A 15,404-nucleotide genomic window follows, 5' to 3' on the forward strand; every position below is an offset into this window, starting at 1 on the left:
TAAGTTTAGTCAACACAAATATCTGTTACTTAGTACAACTTAACATTTCAAGTTGACTAAACTTATTTGAGTTGACTAAACTTAAAATTCTAAGGCAGCTGGGTAACAAATAATTTTAAATTGAGTTAACTCAAATAAGTGAATGTGAAAAAGTGACGTGACATGTGGCCAAGTATGGTAACCCATACTCGTAATTAGCGCTCTGCATTTATCCCATCCCAAGTGCACACACACAGCAGTGAACACACACCTGGAGCAGTGGGCAGCCATTTTTTGCTGCGGCGCCCAGGGAGCAGTTGGGGGTTCAATGCCTTGCTCAAGGGCACCTCAGTCACAGAGAAGAATGAAGAGAGCTCTGGTTATTCACTCCCCCCACCTACAATCCTGAGACTCGAACCCGCAACCTTTGGGTTACAAGTCCAACTCCATAACCTCTAGGCCACGACTTCCCCAAAATAAGTTTAGTCAACTCAAATAAGTGCATTCTTCTGCTCGTAAACAGGGCGCAGTGCATGTGTGTTCTGCGTCAGCAGCAACACGTGCATGTGTTGTGGTACTCTCGATAAGGACAGTGAGGGTGAGTAATTAACAACAGAATTAATGGCAGAATCATTTTTGGGTTGAACTATCCCTTTAAAGTACCACCACAGCATTGTGTTAGCCTATAGGAACACGCAGTCTGTATTTCATTCTGTCAAATTATTATTCAGCAAACATTTAAAACCACAATCAGGGTTTCAGACCATCAAATGCAGTTTAATCAAGCTTATTTTTAAGGTATCATAATATCTAATTTGGAGTTTTGTGACTTTTACTTCATGTCTGATCTTTTACTTCATCCCATGATTTAATATAAGACAACAGCACAGAAATGTAATTTTATTTCATTTAGCTGTTAGCTTTTGTTGATTTTTGGCTGTCTTTCTTTTTTAAGGTTCTTTGAACCACTATAATGTGCTGCATTCTATTAACTCAAACTCAGCTGAATGCAATTGGGGTGAAAAGTCAGAGGAACTTCATCAGGTCAATAGTAACTTTTATGAGTAATAGCTATATGTGGTTTTCAGTAAAACCATTGCACAGGAACAGAGAACCTCAGAGTTCACAAAAGTTCAAAGTTACACAAGCACCTGATGAAATGCATGCAAGATGATCACTTATTCTTACACAGCTCTCTGAAGGTCTTGATTGGTCAATGGCATCATTCTGCGGTCAAGCATTTTTATATGATAATCTTTATATTTGAGTGTTGCCATGTGTGATTTCCTGACACAATTGTACTACAGTTTCATGTTTCTCATGCCACTTGTATTACTCTTTCTTTCTTCTTATAAATAATAATATTATATCTTGCTAATTATGACCTACAAGGAAAAACATGACTGGGCAAAGGAGCATGGCATAGTTTTGACGTCAAGACAGCGAGTTACACAACTTTCCTCTGTTAAATTGGAGAAGCTCAGAAAATAAGCGAGAAGAGTGACGGCACACACTGCTGTACGTAAAAGTTTTCCACTCCTTTCTGATTCATATATTTCATAATAAACATTAAAGAGGATGTAATGGTAAAGAACATAATTTATGGCTTCATAGAGACTGTAGTGGAAATAAGCAGTCATATCAAAATGTGTCATCAGGATGAAGTATATGAAGGTGTGTCTTGTTCTTATCTGAACAAAAATCTATTGAGAAAAAGCTGTTTGGAAATACATCATCATGAGCAATAATTTAGTCTGATTCATCGGTACAAAAACTTTCATTGTTTCTCTAATCCAGCTGACCCACCCAAATTTAGGTCATGGAGGACAATATAACTAACCTGAGTTAGCTTAACTACCAAGGAGTAGAATTAAGAATTCGCAGAATTAAGGTTACCATTCTGACACAAGCCCAAACAGTCCAGTAGAAACATTGACCTTAAATATGGAGTGCCCTCTAGAGGCATGAGCTCTATACTGCTCTAAACGTCTCTCTTTGGCAAAGGACTGTATTAGTGAAACAATGCATGCTACTTTTACTAGATTTGCAGTAGGCTACATAGCAGCCTAAGTAGTATACTGAGTACGGTATGTGAATTTTATATTTGCCTAGAAGTGTGCAGTATACAACAGAGCAATATAATAATAATACATATAATAATAATTATTCCATAAATAGTCGAATGAGTCAGAACATTAGTCGCAATTGTGACTTAAGAAATTATGATTTATAAAATCGAAATTAGCCTATGACTTAAAAGGTTGAAGACTTAAGAAGTTGAAATTATGGCATAGGCCTAATTAAGTCATAATTATTACATAAGTCAAAATTGTGACTTGCTGACTTGAAAGCTCATTGATCCGACACGACACAGGAGAGTAGCCTAATTTGTTTCAGGAAACGGGTTACTGGTTGAGCTGTATGCTTTTGAATTAGCCTACTACAAAGAACCGGCTCATAAGAGTCATTTGTTCGTGAATCGGGCTGAACTGTGCTTTGTGCAATATGTTTGTTTTTACGTGCGGTCTGAGAGGACAGCTGAATTACCATTATTTCGTAAGAAATCTTCAATGCGAACTGTCTGCAACTGTCTTTTTTTTTGAAGAACATTTTAAAAATCTAAAGAACTTTTTTTTTTTTTTTTTGTAATGGAAAGATTCCATTGAAGTTAAAGGCTCTTAATAGAACCATTACTGCCAATTAAGACACTTTATTTTTAAGAGTGTAAATCAACAAAACAGTACTTTATCTACATCCATAATAATTTTATTAGGTATATTGTGCACAGTATTCTCTTTATACAGTATTTCTTTATACATGTAATGCCTGTATGACCTACTGCACATTAGTGAAGGGTCATTTATGAACGATGTGTTCATTTTCAATCTGTTGCGTGACAAATGAACTATACACTCTCAGACGTAAAGACACAGGTGAAATGATAAACAGCTTTAGCACAATCATGTCCTTAATGCAAGATTTTGTTCAGGCAAATTTTTTTAGCTTTAGTATGAATATGGAATACAGATATGAAAAAGTGGCCATACTGAAAGAATCACCTTAATAATAATTTACATGTTGTGTAACATCCTATAACAACATTAACCTATAATGGTCTTGCATTGGTAAATAATTTCGCTAATTTATACATGTGTGACATGCACTAAATGCCACAGTTTGGGTCATTTTTCCCTTTATGGCTTGATATGTATTGAGATTTGTGGGTTTAAATGGCCGGGGTGTTGCACAGATCCGTCTGGCAGCAGTTGGCTTTAATATAGGGGCTGGACTGAAGAATCATGCAGTCTGCCATGCTAATGCACCTCCGGAAGTAAGAATCTAGAGGAATGGATAAGAAAATATAAGAAAAGTGGTTCTTTATTCATCCTGGTGTGTTTTTCTCTGTAAAAGTCTTTCTATACATTATTTTTTTCCAGTAATTACACTCTAAAAAAAAAAAAAATTGTGCTATATAGCACTAAAAGTGGTTCTTGGCTCGCAATCATAGGGGAACCACTTTTTGTGCCATATAGCACCATATCTTTAAAGGTGCTATACAGCACCTTTGTCAAATGGTGCTATGTAGAACCATAAGAGGTGCCATATTACACAGTATTTCTTCAACAAAAATGGTGCTAAACAGCACCAACAGTGGTTCTTTGGCTCGTAAAGAACCTTTAAAGGGGCTTAACAGGTTCTGTATATGGTAGCGGTGCTATATAGCCCCTCAGTCATGCCAAAGAACCGGTGAAGAACCGGTGAAGAACCGCTGAAGAACCACTGAAGCACCAAGATTTGATGCTATACAGCACCAAAAGTGGTTCCCCTATGATTATGAGCCAAAGAACCACTTTTAGTGCAATATAGCACCATTTTATTTTATTTTTTTGAGTGTAATACTAGGAAACTCACAGGGAGTGATAGTGAATCTGGCAGCTACGCAGGTGTCTTTTTTATAGCCACAGGTCTCCTGAGTGGTCACACAACTTCCTCCAGGTGTGCGGGGGACACAGTTGTGACATTTCAGGGCAGATCCTATAACACAGTTAATCTGATTATGGAAAAAATGCTTTTTATTACATTTTAAAATCAGACTCTTTAGATAAGATACCATTAACGTACCATTAGCCAACACCAGGGCGAGAACAAGAACCAGCAACAGAACCTTCATCATTCTGTTGAATAAAATGGAAAACTAATCAGTTAACTAGGCTATGAGGAGAAAATAAGCTTTCCGTTGATGTATGGTTTGTAAGGATAGGACCATATTTGGCCAAGACCAAATTTGAAAATCTGGAATCTGAGGGTGCAAAAAAAAATCTAAATACTGAGAAAATCGCCTTTAAAGTTGTCCAAATGAAGTTCTTAGCAATGCATATTACTAATCAAAAATTACATTTTGATATATTTACAGTAGGAAATTGACAAAATATCTTCATGGAACATGATCTTTACTTAATGTCCTAATGATTTTTGGCATAAAAGAAAAATCAATAATTTTGCATACAATGCATTTTTGGCTATTGCTATAGACTGGTTTTGTGGTCCAGGGTCATACACACATACACACACACACACACATATATGTATATATACATAACTTATATATATTATAACTGAGTGGAGAAATACAGTTAATGTCATCTAAATGTCATAATGCAAAATGCTCAGTTATTTTGATTTTGAGGTGAGAAATGGCCTGCACCATAACAGTTTTCTCAGAATGATTGTTACATGCCTTATTGTTCTAGACAAACCTCCTATAAGTGCTAAATTAATCTTATAATAACGTTAATGCAGTTTAATCTAACAAACAAAAATAGCATAATGTGCGTAAACGTACCTTGACTGTGAAGCAGAGCTGAGCTGAAGTGAGTTCATGCAAATGTGTGTCTGTCTCATTTATACTGTGATGCTGCCTGTAAACTTACAGGAATCTTTGTCAGAAATTTGGAAATTCCATGTTAAATTTAGGTCAAAGAAACTTGAACCACAACACAAGTGTTTGTTCACAGTGTGCTCTTGGCTGAAGTTTCAGATGATAAGTGCCCCTTTTTTATTGGTTTACTGGTCCATGTGGTTGTGCAACAATTTTTGTTTTGTTCTGTTCTGGCCTTTTCCAGTTTAGCAACAAAGATACATTGTTTCCTGTTATCTTATTTAATGTGCTTGCGCAAACCTGACTGGAATAGAGGTGCATTTGATTTTACAATGTTACCATGTAGATATTTTACATATTTTGTAGGATCATTTTGTTGTGCATGAGCAGATATTCACTCTTATATAGTCTAAAGCAAATATGCCCAGACCAGGGCCTTTGCATTAAAATGTAGAGAATATATAAATGTACATTTTAATGTAATATAGTTGGATATAATGCAACATTTAGGCCTACTTCAGCTCATGGCCACCAGTCAAGTCTGATTTTCGGCCCTTTGTAGTAAAACGTTTGGGCTTCTTTGCTTTTAAGCATTCAGTCTCTATTAAATGTCCAGACAAGATTTTTGCAAATTGTACACAATATACAGACTACAAAAATGGACAAATTGTTTGTCACTCACTTAAATACGCAACATAATGACATTATGCAACAATAATGTAGCATGCCACTCTTAGAAACATCTGTTTTTGCATAAAATACAGTTCAACCTGCTGTACTTTTATCTACTTTAAAAAAAAATAGTTGTCAATGCATGGTTATAAGCAGTGTACAGTGTTTGTACAGCGAACACTTGAGGCATTTGAGTGGATTTGAGGTGAGAGCGACACTAGGTGGGCTGGACGGGAATCTGCAGGCTTACGTTTATCTACTGTTAATTAAATGTTCATGATAACAGAGGCAGTTCAGACATTTACATTTTTTATAAAGTAAAAAAAAATAATAATTTAAATGAATCAAATGAAATGAATCACCAACATCCCCTCATTTTGTAAACCCTGATATTTATTGCTATTACAACATCTGTAAATAAGATGATTTGGCAAACTCGACTGTTGCTCTGCTGAATACCAGTTTGTTACGTCATACTGTTTTCAACCTTGGTTTTGAAACACTTAAAAATGTTCCATTGCACAGTGTACCATGGAAATGATGTGACTTTTGTTGGTTTACTTGAGCAGTGTGAAATAAGATGGATAAGGCTTAGTGGCGTTTTTAAAGCATAACAAATATTCTTTCCATCTAAAACAAATCTAGTAGTCTACAAGTTATCACTCCCGCAAAATCACATCTGCTGACCTGAAACAGAGCAATAACAAGGTGGTCACCCTAGACCGGGGTGTTGCACAGATCCGTCTGACAGCAGTTGGCTTTAATATAGGGGCTGGACTGAAGAATCATGCAGTCTGCCATGCTAATGCACCTCCGGAAGTAAGAATCTAGAGGAATGGGAAAGAGAATGAGTGCCATTGTTCATGTGTTTGTGTGAAAGTCTTTCTAAAGCTCCTGTATTTTTGTGCATCTATTGCACACATGATGGTTTTTGACACGATGGAAACTCACAGGGAGAGCTGGTGAATCTGGCAGACACACAGGTGTCTTTTTTATAGCCACACGTCTCCTGAGTGGTCACACAACTTCCTCCAGGGGTGCCGGGGACGCAGTTATAACATTTCAGGGCAGATCCTACAACAGTTATTAGGCTGATTAGACAACATCTGATTAAGAACTATTGACTTTATGACACTTTAAATGATCAGACACTTTAGATAAGGATACTGATCTAAAACAGCAGTTTGGCTTTAAACATACAAACTCACCATTCGCCAACACCAGGGTGAGAACAAGAGCCAGCAGCAGAACCTTCATCATTCTGCTGAATAAAACAGAAAGCTAATCAGTTGACTAATCTGACTAGGGCTTTACAAAATTTCAAAAATACAACAATATGTATTGTTAATAGCGACTGGTATGGTATATAGTTATATGGTATATAGTTTGCCTGAAAAAAAAGAAGAATAGTTTGCATCAATTATGTATATCGCATTTGAGCTTCCATATTTATGAATGAATGAATGAAGCATTTATATAGCGCTTTTATTGTGTATTGCTATACACCCAAAGCGCTTTACAATCATGTGGGGAGTCTCTCCTCAACCACCACCAGTGTGCAGCATCCACTTGGATGATGCGACGGCAGCCACGGGACAACGGCGCCAGTGCGCTCACCACACACCAGCTACAGGTGGAGAGGAGAGAGAGATAGAGCCAATTAAGTGGACGGGGATTATTAGGAGGCCATGATTGACAAGGGCCAGTGGCGGGAATTTGGCCAGGACACCGGGGTTACACCCCTACTCTTTACGATGAGTATCATGGGATTTTTAATGACCACAGAGAGTCAGGACCTCGGTTTAACATCTCATCCGAAAGACGGATGAGACGTTAATAATTCAATTAAAATTAAAATACTTTATTTAATCAAATACAATATTTAAAACATTTTAAGCATTTTAGAACTGGTCTAGGCCATATTACAACGTTTATTTTATTATTATTATTATTATTATGAATATTCTTTTGTATAATTTTATATTGTGATAATTTTCATGATACTTTATTCATAAAGTATTTATATAGCACATAATGTTTAATATTATAATAGTAAATAGTATATTATAAATATTAGGTAACATTTGTTGAATTTATTTGGCTGATTTTAAAGGATGATTCTCATAACTGTATTGAATTTTGTTTTGTTTGTTTTTATTCATGCATTATAATACTGACAATGTAAGAAGAAATATGGTTAATTTTTAATTATGTCACAATGCAAAATGCACAATTATTTTGATTTTGAGGTGAGAAATGACCTGCACCCTAACAGTTTTCTCAGAATTATTGTTAAATTATCTTTCCATGTCTTATTATTCTAGACAAACCAGAGAACAATAGTAGTTTAGATCCAACAAGTGAAAATGCTGTTAATTTGTATTTCAATGTCTGAAACAATGTCTTACAACTTTCTTACAATTATCCCATTAAAACTGCTAAATTAATCTAAACTGAATTTAACTTAATGCAGTCTCATCTAACAAATAGTTGCATAATGCCGTGTTAACGTACCTTGACTTGAAGCAGAGCCAAGCTGAGAAGAAGTCGGTTCATCCGCACATGTGTCTGTCTCTTATATACTGTGACGCTGCCAGTAAACTTCCAGGAATCTTGAAACAGTCATTTTGTGCAACAAAGATAAAGTGTTTCTAAAGCTCCTGTATTTTTGTGCATCTATTGCACACATGATGGTTTTTGACACGATGGAAACTCACAGGAGAGCTGGTGAATCTGGCAGACACACAGGTGTCTTTTTATAGCCACACGTCTCCTGAGTGGTCACACAACTTCCTCCAGGGGTGCCGGGGACGCAGTTATAACATTTCAGGGCAGATCCTACAACAGTTATTAGGCTGATTAGACAACATCTGATTAAGAACTATTGACTTTATGACACTTTAAATGATCAGACACTTTAGATAAGGATACTGATCTAAAACAGCAGTTTGGCTTTAAACATACAAACTCACCATTCGCCAACACCAGGGTGAGAACAAGAGCCAGCAGCAGAACCTTCATCATTCTGCTGAATAAAACAGAAAGCTAATCAGTTGACTAATCTGACTAGGGCTTTACAAAATTTCAAAAATACAACAATATGTATTGTTAATAGCGACTGGTATGGTATATAGTTATATGGTATATAGTTTGCCTGAAAAAAAAGAAGAATAGTTTGCATCAATTATGTATATCGCATTTGAGCTTCCATATTTATGAATGAATGAATGAAGCATTTATATAGCGCTTTTATTGTGTATTGCTATACACCCAAAGCGCTTTACAATCATGTGGGGAGTCTCTCCTCAACCACCACCAGTGTGCAGCATCCACTTGGATGATGCGACGGCAGCCACGGGACAACGGCGCCAGTGCGCCACCACACACCAGCTACAGGTGGAGAGGAGAGAGATAGAGCCAATCAAGTGGATGGGGATTATTAGGAGGCCATGATTGACAAGGGCCAGTGGCGGGAATTTGGCCAGGACACCGGGGTTACACCCCTACTCTTTACGATGAGTATCATGGGATTTTTAATGACCACAGAGAGTCAGGACCTCGGTTTAACATCTCATCCGAAAGACGGATGAGACGTTAATAATTCAATTAAAATTAAAATACTTTATTTAATCAAATACAATATTTAAAACATTTTAAGCATTTTAGAACTGGTCTAGGCCATATTACAACGTTTATTTTATTATTATTATTATTATTATGAATATTCTTTTGTATAATTTTATATTGTGATAATTTTCATGATACTTTATTCATAAAGTATTTATATAGCACATAATGTTTAATATTATAATAGTAAATAGTATATTATAAATATTAGGTAACATTTGTTGAATTTATTTGGCTGATTTTAAAGGATGATTCTCATAACTGTATTGAATTTTGTTTGTTTGTTTTTATTCATGCATTATAATACTGACAATGTAAGAAGAAATATGGTTAATTTTTAATTATGTCACAATGCAAAATGCACAATTATTTTGATTTTGAGGTGAGAAATGACCTGCACCCTAACAGTTTTCTCAGAATTATTGTTAAATTATCTTTCCATGTCTTATTATTCTAGACAAACCAGAGAACAATAGTAGTTTAGATCCAAAAGTGAAAATGCTGTTAATTTGTATTTCAATGTCTGAAACAATGTCTTACAACTTTCTTACAATTATCCCATTAAAACTGCTAAATTAATCTAAACTGAATTTAACTTAATGCAGTCTCATCTAACAAATAGTTGCATAATGCCGTGTTAACGTACCTTGACTTGAAGCAGAGCCAAGCTGAGAAGAAGTCGGTTCATCCGCACATGTGTCTGTCTCTTATATACTGTGACGCTGCCAGTAAACTTCCAGGAATCTTGGAAACAGTCATTTTTGTGCAACAAAGATAAAGTGTTTTTCTCTTGTCTTATTTAATGTGCTTGTGCAAGGTTTACTGAAATAGCAGTATAACTTAGTAGGGATGCTGATTTTAATCAGTTAAAATAAAGTTATATACAGTTAAATACAGTTAAAACCACTGTTTAACTAACCACTGTTGTTATTTTGTCATACGTGACAATACCTGTTAATACACTAGAAAACTGCTTCTTTTTTTTTTTGATTTATATAAAAACATAAGGTAAACCAATGTCACCCATGTCAAAATCAAACCTACTGTATGCCCTTGGGTACATTTGATAAAATGTTAATGTTTTGTAGGATGATGTGTTGTGCAAGAGCAGATGTTCATTCTTACACGGTCTAAGCACTCTGTCTCAGAAACTTGCACATAGCACATGCATATGCATACAGCAAAAATAGACGAAATTGTTTGCCATTTGCTTAAACATGCAACATAATGACATTACGCAACAATAATGTCGCATGCTATTCTTATAAATGTTTGTTTACATTGTATAATGTGTACAGTTTTACCAACTCTATACCTTTCATCTATTTTTTACAAATAGTTTTCAGTATACAGTAATGGTCACAGTATGCAGTGAACAGTTCAGATGATTGAGTAGATTTGAGCTGAGAGCGACACCAGGTGCTTTGGACGAGGCGCTGCAGGCTGTACTGGACAGTTTTTTTTTGTTTGTTTGTTTGTTTGTTTTTTACACAATCACTAGGAAACATTTCTCAATAGGTCACTTTTTGAGAAAGATGGCAGCATCCTTATGTTATTTTTACACAGAGATTGGTAGATCTGTTGCTGCACTACATGCTAACGGTGACACTTTTTGCACTTTTCCCCCAAAGTTTGCATGCCTTTTATTATATATATTCCTTTTGGTATCTTTATTTTTCAAGCCCCATAAGGTTCATTTTGAGAGATATTGGGATATCAATGTGCTTTAAGAGTAAATTGTTAAACTGTACATATTTTTAGCGGTCAAAACCCAAATGTGGGTCACTTTACATACAAATGATACTTTTTCTTTAAAAGAGGAATGTCTGAAGAACAAACCATGTTGAAACTTGAAATGTATCTGGTTTTCCTCAACAATTGCATCTAACTTTTCTGAGTACCAAAAAAATGTAGTATTAAAGATTCTGGTTCTTAAGAAACTTTTTAAGGCCATATATGGTTCAAACCCAGAGAAATGGGGATCTCAGTGTGGCTCCATGCAAATAGTTGAGTTCATTTTCAGTGGTCGAAAAAAATGAATGTAGGACACTTTGCATACAAGCGTATTTAAATGTGTATTTAACTAGGAATATCTGAAGAACAAATCATGTTGAAAGTAGCAATGCACCTGTATTTATTCACATAAAAGCAATAATATCAGTCTGTACATTGTTATTAATAAGGAAATGGCCATTTAGCTGGTGCAAGTATACCTTTATTTCACTTTTGAATTTCAGAAACATACATCTATTCAAACTCTTAAATTAGTTTTTTTTAATTCAATTGTAAATTGTTCACATATTCCACAATTATTCAACTGTGGCAAATGCTGAAATAAATCACAAACATGAGTAACTCGTATTGTAAACTATGCAAAATCTTTAAGTAAGAGAGATGGTGAAGCCTCTTTAAACATCTGTATTATTGTAAACAGTTTCATGTTCTGAGTTGACAGAAGTCAGTCTAAATGATGGCCATGTTATTGCAAAGGTCCGACTGGCAGCATTTCACTTTCATGGCAGTGTTACTCGAGAGAATAAGACACTCCGTCGTACTGCTGCATCTCCGAAAGCCCATGACTAGAAGAAATAGAGAAATCAAAACATATTTGATGTTTATGCACATCATGATTTTATGTAATCACAAACATTTATCTGCATCACATTACAGCTTCAGTCTGGTAGCGTCCCTGTCAGTGTTATTTTAGTATCACTGATACTATTATAGTTTTTATTAATAGCTTGAATTAGTTTTTATTTGTATATTTTAAAATTGTGGTAATTTTGAATTAAATTGGGAATTAAATGTGCAATTTTGCAGTTGATAATATTTTAGAAGATTTTATAATAATATAATGCATTTATATCTGTCTACAGTTTGAAGCTGACAGGAAGGTTAAACTCACAGGGAGGGAAGTTGAATCTGGCCGCTATACAGGCATCTTGTCCAAAGCCACAGGTCTCTTGAGTTTGTGTGCAGCGTGTGCCCCCCTGAGGAACACAGTGGTTACATTTCAGTGCGGATCCTGCAACACAAAGTGCATGCGTTAACATCAAATCAGCACTGAACTTTTATTATAGAGTTTATATTAGCACATTCAGAGTCATACATCACATACATATATTGAATAAAAGGTTGCCAAGGAAACATTTCTCAATTTCCATTTACTAAACTAGAACTGAAATAAAAATGTATAAAAACTAAATAGTACGGTGGCCAAGAGAGCTCAACGCGCTGCAAATAGAAAAAAACACCTGCAAATTAAGAAAACAACTCCATCGATTTGACAACACACGCGCTGCAAATGCTCACAACACAACCAAACAAAGAAACGCTGCAAATAAAATTCATTATTTGGTTGTTGTGAGCATTTGCAGCACCTGCTGTCAAACTGATGAAGATGTTTTCTTGATTTGCTGGTGCTTTTTCTATTTGCATGTGTTTTCTGAAGTTGCAGCGTGCAGAGCTCTCTCGGCCATCATAAAATAGACATATTAAATAATAATAATAATAATTACAAACTAATAAAAAAATTAAAAACACAATGAAAATGGAAAATATGTCAAATATATCATTATATTAAAATAACTATAATAGTCTCTCAGTGTTACTAAAATAAAACTTTGAATTATGCTAATATTTAACCTTAATTAGCATTGTTTAACTCACCGTAGTTCAACACCAGAACGAGAACAAGGGCCACCAGCAAAGTCTTCATTATTCTGTTGATTAGAGCTGAATATATTAATAATAATTAAAAATCAACAATAAGAGTGGGAAAAGACCAAAAAATGAATGCAATTCAGAGGCAAGGCAAGGCAAGGCAAGTTTATTTATATAGCACATTTCATACACAATGGTAATTCAAAGTGCTTTACATAAAAGGAGGTGAAATAGTCATTATTAAAAATAATAAAAATCACAACAATAAAAACAAAGTGATTTAAGAAACAAACTAATCTACCAATATCTGATCAGTGTATGTCTGCTACTTTATTAAGCGATCAAGCTTACATCTTCACCAGGCAAATGATAACACCAGCAAAAAATCCCAGAAAAAAAAAGAAGCTATAATTCTTGTGTTAAAATGCTTTACAAACAAAGTCAAATTGTACTAATTTAAATAAAATAAAATATAAAAATCTGTGCAGTTTAGTGTTGAACTGATCTATAAGGCTATAAATCTAAGCACAGAAATTGCAAATATCTAATAGCATGCATGTGTATTGTTTTAAAAACTTACCTCCCAAGTGATGTAGTATTAAGTGTATTGTAAGTTCATAATAAGCACTTGTGTGTGTCTCTTATATTCTTCTCATGTACTCAGGAGTGAATCATTTCCAGTAATTCAGGAATTCCCACAGTTTTTGCAACCTGTTCATTGTGTTAAAATGAGGCCACATACACTCAATAACATTTGCCAACTGTGTTTGGTCATGGTTTACTCATGCATTAGCTTCAGATCATCAGTACTGATTGTGTCATATGCTTGAGCAAGACCTGTTCTGCTACAATAAACCACTTGTTTTTAATGTGGTGTGAGTCCATTAAGGACGTTTTCTTAAATATTATTATCTGTGTCTACACTATTATGGTTATGTTTTTCTCTTTCTCAACAATGCATTTACATACATACATACAAGTTCAGTGTTGTTTTTTCCAACACTTTGGGTTCAGTAAAGATCCCTCTTCTTTTAGCAAATTTAGTGGTGAAACAATTTTCACTAAGAAAAACAGTACATTTCACAAATAATTACAAATGGGAATGCATTTTAAACATGACATTTTCGAAAGAAAGACTAAAAAAGTATTTATTGTAAAACATACTCCTGTAATTTTTGTTTTATTTACAACTTTTTTACAGCAAAAATCATTTTTGGCTATACCGATACTTGAGTTGGTTTAGTTGGTTCTTTGGAGAATAAAATTATATATTATTATATTCTTCATTTAGATATCTTCAATATATAAAGTAAAACATAGAAAACTTCAAATTATTTCAGCTTTTTGCCAATATTTCTAATTATCATTTAGTTTAACTTTATGTACTAAAACTAAAATCAATATTAATAAAAACTATATGGGTATTTAAAAGCACAGTAACTAATAAATATGACAGAAACACAATCAAATGACTTGATTTAACTAAAATGAATATGAAAACTGAAAATATAAAAATATGAATAATTGATGAAAATCTTAGTTATATAACAGTAACGCTGCAGTAAAGGTCGGAAAGGTCCGGTGAGTTTCATGAGAAGATGATGGACAGTTTACCGTCACTGCAGGTGGGAGCTGCTGCTGGTCAACAAATGACGAATGTTTTCTTTGAGTATGAGGCTTGGCAGGAAAGTTCAATATTGTGTAAAACAAAGTTAAGGAACACAAGAGCCCGAGGGGACAGGTGATAAAGAGATATATTATTACATGTCTTTTGGTGACGTACCGTAGAGGATGTAGATATTAACCACTTTTGCTGGTTGTTTGGAGTCTGAATCTGTTCAACAAGCATTTGAAATGTTTGAATGAGTGCGAGTTCATTTTGAGTCCAAGGTTCATGTGTGCGCAAGGCTTTATTGTCTGTTTAATTTAGCTCTGCTCGTGGCTTATTTAACTGGCTGATAAGATGTACAGCCTTTTGATCTAACAGTGATTAATCATGTACTGTAAAAACATGTGATGTAAATCTCATCAGATCAGTTGTGGTTCTCCATATTTTATTTGCTGGTTATTGAGATTTTTCTATAAACACTGACACTGAAAGCCTATGTTAATTGAATTTTCTTGTCTTGTTTTACATTACAAACATCTAAAAATTAATAAATCAAGATACATTTACTTGAAGAGCAAAATGACTTAAAAAAATATTGGGCCTCATTCATGAAACACGAGCAGAACGAATTTTTGTGCAAATCGTTCGTAAAGCTATTCTGACGTAATTTTTGGATTATGTTAGTTGGTACTCACTAAAAAATATCCCAACTATGGGTTGGTATATGGGTTATTTTAACCCAATGAAAAGTTACTCAACAGTTGAGTTAATTATTTATATTAATTCAGATCAGTATTTTTTTTGGTCCCACTTTATATTAGGTGGCCTTAACTACTATGTACTTACATTTAAATTAATAATTTGGTACAATGCACTTAATGTGCATATATATGTTTTTACATTGTACTTATATTTTTAAAATACCTATATGTAATTACATCTGTAATTAAGTTCTGTAATTACATATTTATAATT

The 15,404-nt window shown here is 34.5% G+C and overlaps 3 protein-coding genes across 7 annotated transcripts; all 3 read right to left on the reverse strand.

The window, feature by feature from the left end:
* Positions 1-2,704: 2,704 nt before the first annotated feature.
* LOC131525242 (CD59 glycoprotein-like) lies at positions 2,705-5,005 on the reverse strand. Its single transcript, XM_058752628.1, has 4 exons — positions 4,823-5,005; positions 4,102-4,154; positions 3,892-4,014; positions 2,705-3,318 (listed from the first exon to the last, which is right to left on the reverse strand). Exons 1-4 carry the CDS (start codon positions 4,879-4,881, stop codon positions 3,206-3,208), a joined length of 348 nt encoding a protein of 115 aa, XP_058608611.1. The 5' UTR covers positions 4,882-5,005; the 3' UTR covers positions 2,705-3,205.
* Positions 5,006-6,091: 1,086 nt separating this feature from the next.
* LOC131531506 (CD59 glycoprotein-like) lies at positions 6,092-8,103 on the reverse strand. 2 transcript variants are annotated; one of them, XM_058762315.1, is made up of 4 exons: positions 8,045-8,103; positions 6,739-6,794; positions 6,482-6,604; positions 6,092-6,357 (listed from the first exon to the last, which is right to left on the reverse strand). In XM_058762315.1, the coding sequence occupies exons 2-4, from the start codon at positions 6,788-6,790 to the stop codon at positions 6,248-6,250; spliced, it is 285 nt and encodes a 94-aa protein (XP_058618298.1). In that variant the 5' UTR covers positions 6,791-6,794; positions 8,045-8,103; the 3' UTR covers positions 6,092-6,247. The 2 variants fall into 2 exon arrangements, with proteins under 2 accessions (XP_058618298.1, XP_058618291.1); XM_058762308.1 differs by having other exon boundaries at positions 6,739-6,791; positions 8,045-8,092.
* A 3,257-nt stretch (positions 8,104-11,360) lies between these two features.
* On the reverse strand, positions 11,361-14,650 carry LOC131529851 (CD59 glycoprotein-like). 4 transcript variants are annotated; one of them, XM_058759810.1, is made up of 4 exons: positions 14,604-14,650; positions 12,827-12,879; positions 12,063-12,182; positions 11,361-11,736 (listed from the first exon to the last, which is right to left on the reverse strand). In XM_058759810.1, exons 2-4 carry the CDS (start codon positions 12,873-12,875, stop codon positions 11,621-11,623), a joined length of 285 nt encoding a protein of 94 aa, XP_058615793.1. In that variant the 5' UTR covers positions 12,876-12,879; positions 14,604-14,650; the 3' UTR covers positions 11,361-11,620. The 4 variants fall into 4 exon arrangements, with proteins under 4 accessions (XP_058615793.1, XP_058615796.1, XP_058615789.1 ...); XM_058759813.1 differs by lacking the exon at positions 14,604-14,650 and adding an exon at positions 14,435-14,485; XM_058759806.1 differs by lacking the exon at positions 14,604-14,650 and adding an exon at positions 13,401-13,924.
* Positions 14,651-15,404: the final 754 nt, after the last annotated feature.

This window comes from Onychostoma macrolepis, chromosome 02 (genome assembly GCF_012432095.1).
Source record: "Onychostoma macrolepis isolate SWU-2019 chromosome 02, ASM1243209v1, whole genome shotgun sequence".
Lineage (NCBI taxonomy): Eukaryota > Metazoa > Chordata > Actinopteri > Cypriniformes > Cyprinidae > Onychostoma > Onychostoma macrolepis.

Excerpts from the sequence above, each read along its gene's own strand:
- LOC131525242 (XM_058752628.1), bottom strand. The coding sequence starts at position 4,881 with ATGAGACAGACACACATTTGCATGAACTCACTTCAGCTCAGCTCTGCT. Across the intron at positions 4,015-4,101 it reads CGCCCTGGTGTTGGCTAATG|GATCTGCCCTGAAATGTCAC; the intron begins GTACGTTAATGG and ends ACTGTGTTATAG. Across the intron at positions 3,319-3,891 it reads CAGATTCACTATCACTCCCT|ATTCTTACTTCCGGAGGTGC; the intron begins GTGAGTTTCCTA and ends CCATTCCTCTAG.
- LOC131529851 (XM_058759810.1), bottom strand. The coding sequence starts at position 12,875 with ATGAAGACTTTGCTGGTGGCCCTTGTTCTCGTTCTGGTGTTGAACTAC. Across the intron at positions 12,183-12,826 it reads CGTTCTGGTGTTGAACTACG|GATCCGCACTGAAATGTAAC; the intron begins GTGAGTTAAACA and ends TTTGTGTTGCAG. Across the intron at positions 11,737-12,062 it reads CAGATTCAACTTCCCTCCCT|TCATGGGCTTTCGGAGATGC; the intron begins GTGAGTTTAACC and ends TATTTCTTCTAG.
- LOC131531506 (XM_058762315.1), bottom strand. The coding sequence starts at position 6,790 with ATGATGAAGGTTCTGCTGCTGGCTCTTGTTCTCACCCTGGTGTTGGCG. Across the intron at positions 6,605-6,738 it reads CACCCTGGTGTTGGCGAATG|GATCTGCCCTGAAATGTTAT; the intron begins GTGAGTTTGTAT and ends TAACTGTTGTAG. Across the intron at positions 6,358-6,481 it reads CAGATTCACCAGCTCTCCCT|ATTCTTACTTCCGGAGGTGC; the intron begins GTGAGTTTCCAT and ends CCATTCCTCTAG.